Below are 9,237 nucleotides of genomic sequence, written 5' to 3' on the forward strand. Positions count from 1 at the left end.
AAAATATATTTTGCAACAAGCGAGCCTTATTAGTAAAGTCACGGCAACTCGTTAACTGCATAACATGAGACAATTTTAAGTGCATACATACAGTATTGTATTTAACCAAACCCTGTTTAGCAGCAGCCACGTTGGAGTGTACTATTGACCAATGAGAGTGCGCAGAGGGCGGGCTTTCACAGTTGACAGCCAATGACGTGTCACGTTTGTGATACGTTACTTAGCATTAGTTGCATCCGGGTGAGCATTTTGAGGTGAGTAGCTAATGCTGACTGAGACAAAATAATGAATCAAGAAATACTTATCTTTGAATTTACTTTGGCTTCAATGACCATGAATGTGCCAGTAATACAGAAATACGCAATAATAAATTGTTGAAAATTCTGAGAGGCTTTCTCTCTCTTTATAATACAAAGGCCACCCAGCTAGCTAGTTAGCGTTAGCTTTAAGCTAACAACTTGTCGCTAATACCAATGTCCGGGTTTGCTTTGTCACTACTTTTGCCTTATTTCCTCCCTTGGTATTGATTTGAGTTTGTTGTCTGTTATGGTCTATTCCGGCAGGTTTGCTCAGGTTTTTGCTTTGAAACTTGGCTATCGGTCTTCAGGATGTACGGATCGTTTAGGCTGGTATTGCAGGTGCTGTCGGCCCAGCTTCTCTGTGTGTGGGTGCTGGGCTCCGAGCTAACTTTCGAGCTGCCAGACAACGCCAAGCAGTGTTTCTACGAGGACATCACCATCGGCACCAAGTGTACACTTGAGTTTCAGGTGCGTGGGTCTAATGAGAAGTTCCTATATTTGAAATATTGATTAATTTTCTGATCAACAGCGTCATATCAGCAGTTCTCTGACTGATGACAATGTGGTAATAAGCAAGTAAAAAGAACACACCTTTTAAAAAGTCTGTTTTTAACACACTATCTTTTGTCTGTTTTCAATAATTGTGTTTATTAATGTAGTCAAGTCAGTATTATTTACATATCCTAAGATCACACATTTGCTCGAAGGGGTTTTTATTATCTGTACACCATACGATATTCTCTGCTTTTAGACCCTCGATTGTGACGTGCAGTAGATATGATATGTACAGAATAAACAACCTTAATAAAGTGCAAGTAGACAATCCATACAATAAACAAATGATGTATAGAATTTGAAGACTGACCTCCTCTCCACCATGTAACCTGGAAAGAGAACAGGCAACACGGACATACAGAAACAAAACTAATACACTTTATCAACTTAGATAGTACGATATTGAAACAAACTCACAAGGGGTATATAAATAGATGTCTTTATGTTTTCCCAGGTGGTAACAGGCGGCCATTATGATGTGGACTGTCGTTTGGAAGACCCAGAAGGCACTACACTCTACAAGGAGACGAAGAAGCAATATGATAGCTTTACCTTCACCGCAGCCAAGAACGGAACCTACAAGTTCTGTTTCAGCAACGAATTCTCCACTTTCACACACAAGACCGTTTACTTTGACTTCCAGGTCGGCGATGACCCTCCACTCTTCCCCAATGAGAACAGGGTCACTGCTCTCACTCAGGTAAGCTCTGTCGGTATATATGCACATTTATTTTATCTGACCAAGAAAAAAAAGACTAATATCTAAACGGAATGTGGTTTAGTGAAAAATGATACACCTTCAACATCTCTTTCACTTTACTGTTGATTTCATTAGTAAAACAAATTTTTGGGTACCTATCTGTGCATGTAGTTTTGTGTTGTCTGCAAATTCGCAGCCAAGCTCCATACCCTTTTTAAACTGATTATTTTATATCCATAAACTAGTTAGACACTTGCTTTTTATTCCTACAGGTGATGGTTATGGGGTCAGATTGTCTGACTAACATTCACTTGTGTCTCCTCATTTAAGAAGTTTGAGTATATTTTAACACTTTTTGCTCACAAAGGTCCTTCTAGTTTGTGAATCAAAGTTAGAATGCTCTTGTAACAGTCAATATATCTAATGGGCGGCTTGGCTTTTTCTTTACCCTGTGCAGATGGAATCAGCCTGTGTGTCTATCCATGAGGCCCTAAAGTCGGTCATTGACTACCAGACTCACTTCCGCCTCCGTGAGGCCCAGGGACGCAGTCGGGCAGAGGACCTGAACACCCGTGTGGCTTTCTGGTCCATCGGAGAGGCCCTTATCCTTCTGGTGGTCAGCATCAGTCAGGTGGTGCTGCTGAGAAGCTTCTTCTCTGACAGGAAAACCACTACAACACGCGTAGGATCGTAACAGTCTCTGAGCAACGGGATCTGATACAGCATTTTTTTGTCTGTTCATTGACTAGTGTGCATAGAGTAGGTCTGAATATCAGTGCTGATCTGAAATTAGATCATATCAAACTGCCAAGTCGTACAATCTGACATGTCATCCTGATTCAGCACTGGTATTCTTACAAACGTTATGCAAATGAGTCTTAAGCTAAATGGTTACGTATGTGTAAAATGTATTTGAGGGGTAAAAATAGAGAACCTGAAAAAAAGGATTTCTTGCGTTGCTTAAAATGATCTGCATTGGAGGCAGTTTAAGGTCCTATAGTTGAAGTAAACTTTACAAATGCGTTTTAATTTGATTTGTATCTTTACCCCTGGCATCTCAAATTCTCCACACCTCGTCTATTTCCTCTTTCAGCCAAAAGTGTGCACTGAATTTACCAAGAGGGTTGAATATGTGACTAAACCTACTCATAATGTAAGGGTTGTGACTGTATATTTCCTTATGTGCATAGCAATAGGTTTCTTAAACCACACTGGCATGGCAAAGAGTGTTTCCCCATAAAGGTTGCAATTGGTTTTGAAGAAAATGTTGCTTCTTTCTTTATTAAACCTCACTGTGTTGAGTTAGAAACAGTAGATAATGTGTTGTTTTATCATCTTTGTCATTTAAGATGAGTTGGTGTATGTTGTATAGATTATAGCCATCTTTTTATTTTGATACAAGTTTGTATTTGGGCCAGATGATTGAATTTAAAGATACACATAATTTATCCTAAATAACTGCAGACTCAATTTTTAAACAAAAATAAATATTTATTGTTTTTTTAATTTTGGATACTATTTGCTTGATTACACATTTAGGTAAAGGCATGTTTCAATTTGAACACATCTCGGTGAATTCTGTACTGCAAATGTTATAATTGTCTTTGTGACTGTGTGGAAGGTGAAAAAGAAATAACAGATTTTAAAATGTTGTTTTAAAAGGACACATTTTGTGTGTTGAGTGGCAATGCCAGCAATTACAAGTACAGCAACTTGTTATAACACGTGTCTTTCACTGGTTCCTCTGCAATGTCATTTATATAGTTTTGCCTTTGCTGTTTAAAGTGTAACAACTCATTTGTAATGTAGGCTAATTTTGCTCTCGATTATAAATTAAAGTTGTTCTGCAAAATATTGCTTCTATATATGAGGAAAAATACTTAAACATTAAATCGGGTCTGGATCTGAAACTTAGAGCCTGCAGAAAGTCCTGCAGGTGGTGTAGTAAATGGAGGCTTAGTTACATCTAGTGTGGCTTAAGCCAGGAATCATGTGAAAGTCGGTGGGTCATTCTTTTATCCACGACTTAAACACAAAATCTGGCAGCTCGCAGCCAGTGGCCTGAAGGAAACATTAAATATCTGAGTAAATTGATTCATTTTAAACTCCACCTGCAAAGTAGACAAGTTCAAAACATAACCTGGCAAATCCAAATCATCACTGTTGTAATGTGAGATCAATATGACCTTTATGATACTTTATATTTGACAAAGACAGACTTTTAAAAATCTAAACCACTGAAAAAAAACAACAAACTCAACACTTCAGATAGTGCTACAAGTCTTGTTAAACTGTCAGAACTGATGCTCAAAACAACTATACAATTGTATTCTATTGATTTATTATTGATCTTTTTGTGTTTTTTGGTGTGCTACTATCAAATGTTAATTGTCTGTTGTGGTAGGTGTTGCAGTGCTGGCGTTTCATTTTAAGGTTTACACTGTAACGGCTCATCTTGAACACAACATCTTTTGTAAATCATTCTGGAAGCTTACTTTAGTTGGGATGGCTGAATAAACTTTCTTTTCGATTGTCGTTGTATGCTTTTATTTAATATTCAGTAATAAAATCGCTTTTCAATGTGGATGAAGGTTTTGGAAACATCTTCTTGTCATGCTTCTCTTGTCCTGTAGGGAGAGATATAACCAAAGCCTTCACAGTGAGATGTGCACCTATACAACATTAAGAAATATCTCTTAATCTATCAGATACATACGATATATTCTACCGGTTTTTGTTTGTTGTTTAGTTCCCCTTTACATATTATTTATATCTTTAAAAAGTCCCTAATCATGAATAGCAGCAATCGCCTTTGTTGTTTTTTATCGACTACGTCACAGTGTTCCTGCTCTGTGATTGGTGGTCAAACATGTCAATCATTTACGCTAGTCAAGAAAAAAGACTGCGTTGGGTTTACAAATTGTCGGAAACTGAGTCGTGATCATCCGGTCCAGCCGTGGGTGGATAGCATTCCCTATTTACCTTCCCCTCCACTGAGATTATTGTCGCGCCAGCTTGCCGAGTGGCTCCGTAGACGACGGTGTTTCGTCGTTTCGCGGGTAACGTCTCGCTTGTTTCTCGACAGTAGTGTGAGAAAGAAACACGGCTAGGACTCCGGGGAAATCCCCTGAGTGAGTGGCCGAAGAACGACCGTCTTTTCCAGGCTAAGCTAACAGCAGCACGGCATTACGGGTGGGGGAGGATTTTTTAATATTTCGGCCCTCGGAAAGCTAATATAAATAACAGGCGTGGGTTGTGAAACAATGACAAGCGCAGAAAGTATACCGAAGAGAGGAGAGGTTATCGGAGGGGAAGACATGTCAGTGGACGAATATCGGTGTAACGTTCAATAAAGAGGTGTAAAGTAGATCAGCTAATGGAAGCTAGTCGCTAAATTGATCAAGGAAGTTGACTAGCCACCTTGCTAACTCGGCGACAAATGTATTACTGGACCAAGGGTCGCCTGAAACTCTGAGTTATCCATATGTTTTAACATATTCACATAGTGGTGATGACCCCTTTAAAGCCGGAATTAATACAAGTCACACATTTCTGTGGGCTTTTAAAAAAAACTAAAACGCGTCAGCTGGTTTACTGTTGGCTAGTGATTCAGAGCTTGTTGTAAACAAAGGGTCCCCAGCTCCACCTGTCAACAGAGGCGCTACACCTCGAGGTATCGTTGACCCATTGTGTCACGGACATCGCTACCTTTTTATTTAACTGTGACACTAACCCTCAGAAATGGATTTAAAGACGGCAGTATTTAACGCAGCCAGGGACGGTAAGCTCCGGCTGCTTCAGAAACTGTTGGAGAACAAAGATGGACACGACGTTACTAAGTTGATGGGCGATAAAACAAACGGGGCCACCCCGCTGCTCATGGCCTCACGATACGGGCACCTGGACCTGGTAGAGTACCTGCTGGAGTGCTGCAGCGCTCCTGTGGAGGTCGGGGGGTCCGTGAACTTTGACGGGGAGACCATCGAGGGAGCGCCCCCTCTCTGGGCCGCCTCGGCCGCCGGTCACCTGAAGGTGGTCCAGTCCCTGTTGGGCCACGGAGCTTCTGTCAACAGCACCACCCTGACCAACTCTACACCCCTGAGGGCAGCCTGCTTCGACGGTCACTTGGACATTGTGAAATACCTGGTGGAGCACAAAGCTGACCTGGAGGTGGCCAACAGACACGGCCACACGTGTCTCATGATTTCCTGCTACAAAGGACACAAGGAGATAGCTCAGTACCTGCTGGAGAGAGGAGCAGATGTCAACAGGAAGAGTGTCAAAGGTGAGAGGGTAGCACAGATAATTTAGCATAAGAAAGTTAAGTTGTCTCATTTAATTCTGAGAAAAGACACTGAGGGTGGGTAGATGCATTTCAGGGCTCTAATGTAATTTGAATCACCTATTCCACAGTAAGTGTTTCCAGACATATGATGGCACATTAGATGATAAAGGTATGTCATTTTCTCATAGCAGCCATTTCAAATAAAGAAACCCTGATCATATTGTAAACAGGCAAAATGCACTCATACATTACAAGTGAACAAAAATGATGACTCAACAAAATAACATGAACTGGTTTCACAATGGAAAATTATCTTGATAACTACGTCAGCTTTTCTTTGGGTGTGTAATGGAACTATTTTATTGTAAGGGTTTTATGAATAGGCTACATGCAAACAAGTGTCCATCTGTATTTATGGCATTGTATTTTATGAAATAAGAGTCCACAGGATTACTTGCAGTGAAGCATTAGTGATATCCTGCATTTTGTTCTATTACTGTCGATGTGTAAAAAGGCTAACCAGTTTTCATGGTGGGAAAAATAATCAACAATCCATATTGGTTTGTGCGCATTTGATGGGTCAGAATTGTGTTTGCTTATATGTGGTTGACACTCAATTTATTGCTGTCAGCAAAAAAAACTAAGTTGAGTCAATAACGGCCCGTCCACACACGGGCATGAAAAAAATCTTTCAAAGCTTCGCCCATTCACTTGAATGGGGTGACGTAGAAGATTTTTAATCTTCGCCGAACTGCATTATGGGGGAGCTGAGCATGGCTTTGCAAGCATCGTGAGCATCAAAAGTTGAGCAATGTTCAACTTTTGAAGCTGGCATCAGCCAATCAAATCTCGTTTATGCCAATCCCGCCAGTGCAAGCGCTAGCCAATCAAACCGCGTGCAAGATCCGTCTAGTGTAAATATGACGTCACGTTCTCGTTGTAACTCTCGTTGCGGCTCGGAAACACATCTACAGCAGTAACATGATGCAACATACACATTAATGCAGCAGCAATATTAATAGAGAAACATCAGACATAATAGTAAAACACTGCAAGGGAAATTTTTATTGCACCAGGAGCTATCTTGGGACTTTTACTGCGACAACGTTGACTTGCCTGTGAATAAAAAATAAACCATAGTGTTGGTGATCTACAGTGTTGTCATTCTTCTTTGAACACCTACAAGACCGCTAACACCCTATTTCAACAATCACACTCCCTGTCATTGACATAATTAATAGATAGTTTAGCTTCTCATCATCATTTGCTGTGGCCCACTGATGTTAACGATCGTAAGTGAAAGGCTGCCTCCCAAGCGTAAACATTCAGCCAAACTCTCGCGAGAGTTTTACACAAGACGGATCCTTTCTAGCCATAACCGAGCCAGACCGCAGTTCATTTCCTCATATTCCAAAAGAGATATTACGGTAGCAAATCACCCGGTTCTTTACGACCAGAACTATTTACCGGGATACAAACGGAGGAACCAGGCATGGAGGGAGGTGGCAGAGACAGTGGGTGAAACTGGTAGGTTTTCGCCTGTTTGGGGAGTTTATATCCAGTTTACTTCGTTTTAACATTGCTATTGCTTTGTATGTCGGGGGCGGGAGATTCATGTGATTGGTTGTTGGTCGCGTTGCTCGCAAAAAATCGCAAAGGTTCAGACACGCCCAGCATCAAGATTTTTTTCATGCCCGACGGGCCGTAAGTTATCCCGACCAGCAGAATGCAGGTGCTCTATTGTGCTCAGACTAACTCATGTGTTTTGTATTGTGTGTGTGTGTGGTGATTGAGGTGGAAAGCAGTTATACTTTCCTTCTCTTCAGACTATTGCCTCTCCCATAATTAGATATGAAGTGGAACATTTTCAAAACAGTAGACTTTGTGTTGATGGAGGGAGACGAGCCAGCAAGAAAGAAAATAGTGAGGACACCAGGCTCACATCTGATATGAACTGCTAAAAGTTCTGTGGTCAGCTGGCTCTCTTCCTCTCAGACAAACACCTGTTGTACTGTCCTCACTTGGGCTTACGGGAGTATTTAGACCAATAGCTTGTTTTGGAAGAAATTTCTGGATTACTGTTTTTTTTGTTGTGAATTTCATCCTGACAAGCAAAGTGGACAAGGCGTCAACACTATTGGCAACTGGTTTTCAGGAATCTCCAAAAGAGCCATTGTTGCAAATGTACGTCAACTTGTTGATGAAGGGATATTATCCAATGTTGCAGACAGTATTTCATATTTGAAATATGTAAAAACATTGGCGAATCTGAATTCCAATTTTGTTGTCATTTGACAGTTTTATCAATTGAAAGCATTTAGCCACCCAAAACCGGCGCAAAATATTTTCTACAATGTTAGCCCAGCTTGTCTTAATCCCCTCTGATAAAGCAAAGGAGACCCTGCCTTCTGGCTNTCCTAAAATTGTCTTCTGTCGTGAGTAAGATAAAAAAAAAAGATTCTGATCAGTGTGGTTTTGTCAGTCTCCTGAGAATATCCTTGACTCGCCCTGTGTGGTCTGGGGGCTATACTACGAAGCAGGATTTTCGTTTAGCCGGTTCTCTTTTTAGCAGGCTAGATCTCTATGGTAACTTATGCTGTGCGGCTAACCAGGGGGGTATACTACGAATCTAGTTCAACCTATCCTGGATATGTTTTGAGTTATCCGGTTGACTTAATCCAAAACAAAGCCGCTCTCGCTAAACTGTCCTACAACGCTGGCGATCAACTCGATCGCTCAAGCCAGCCGTGTCCTATCTAGTTAGGTGCGCGTTCACATGAAAGGGGTGGTATCCGGAGCATTCGACCAATCACAAACATGGAGAAGCGTACTGACAGCGCAGCGTCATACTTCCTGAATGAAAAGTCAACAAAATATTAGACAAATATGAAGAAGTTAAACTTTAAACATCCTTAACTTAAACACTTTATCCAGGATAAAAGCCACATAGCTGCACCTGCAAGGTGAATGCTGGTAAAAGAAAAAGTGTTTGAATGCGTACATTAACAGGTTTATGATATCACTGCCCCGTCTAAGACACGATCTGACTTTAATTACATTTGACTCGAGTGTTTCGTCAACTTAATGTGTTCCTTAAAATAATACTTCTGCATACAGTATGTGACACTGAGTGTTGCACAGCCAGATACGGCTCAGATAAGGAAATATATATGATACATTATGATCTGTGATATGAATGATAATGGGACACATCGACGTCTGCACTCACAGTGCCGCGGACTGTAGGCTACGTAATGTTACTTTGATCCGGTTACTTATGTTGTGGCAGATATTTAATTAAGCTTTCTTAACATAATAGTTATAATAGTCAGATTGCTCTGAAGATGGGAGGTGATGTTCTATTCATTTTCACGTTCACACAGTCGGTGATTTTGGCC

General features: G+C 40.8%; 2 protein-coding genes across 2 annotated transcripts in view; both read left to right on the plus strand.

The window, feature by feature from the left end:
- Window positions 1-165: 165 nt before the first annotated feature.
- Window positions 166-4,089, plus strand: tmed7 (transmembrane p24 trafficking protein 7). The gene is made up of 4 exons (XM_010776132.1): window positions 166-254; window positions 564-767; window positions 1,309-1,554; window positions 2,012-4,089. The coding sequence occupies exons 2-4, from the start codon at window positions 609-611 to the stop codon at window positions 2,246-2,248; spliced, it is 642 nt and encodes a 213-aa protein (XP_010774434.1). The 5' UTR covers window positions 166-254; window positions 564-608; the 3' UTR covers window positions 2,249-4,089.
- A 403-nt stretch (window positions 4,090-4,492) lies between these two features.
- Window positions 4,493-9,237, plus strand: part of fem1c (fem-1 homolog c) — an 11,081-nt gene continuing 6,336 nt past the window's right edge. The window contains exon 1 of the mRNA XM_010776133.1: window positions 4,493-5,839. Within this exon, the coding sequence (XP_010774435.1) occupies window positions 5,296-5,839 (544 nt within the window). The 5' untranslated portion in view covers window positions 4,493-5,295. The remainder of the gene's footprint in view (window positions 5,840-9,237) is intronic.

This window comes from Notothenia coriiceps, unplaced genomic scaffold (genome assembly GCF_000735185.1).
Source record: "Notothenia coriiceps isolate Sejong01 unplaced genomic scaffold, NC01 NC01_scaffold00016718, whole genome shotgun sequence".
NCBI classification, from domain to species: Eukaryota; Metazoa; Chordata; class Actinopteri; order Perciformes; family Nototheniidae; genus Notothenia; species Notothenia coriiceps.

Bases quoted from the DNA above. Each gene is read 5' to 3' on its own strand.
- tmed7 (XM_010776132.1), top strand. From the start codon at position 609: ATGTACGGATCGTTTAGGCTGGTATTGCAGGTGCTGTCGGCCCAGCTT. The intron at 768-1,308 runs GTGCGTGGGTCT...ATGTTTTCCCAG, and splicing joins AGTGTACACTTGAGTTTCAG to GTGGTAACAGGCGGCCATTA. The intron at 1,555-2,011 runs GTAAGCTCTGTC...TACCCTGTGCAG, and splicing joins GGGTCACTGCTCTCACTCAG to ATGGAATCAGCCTGTGTGTC.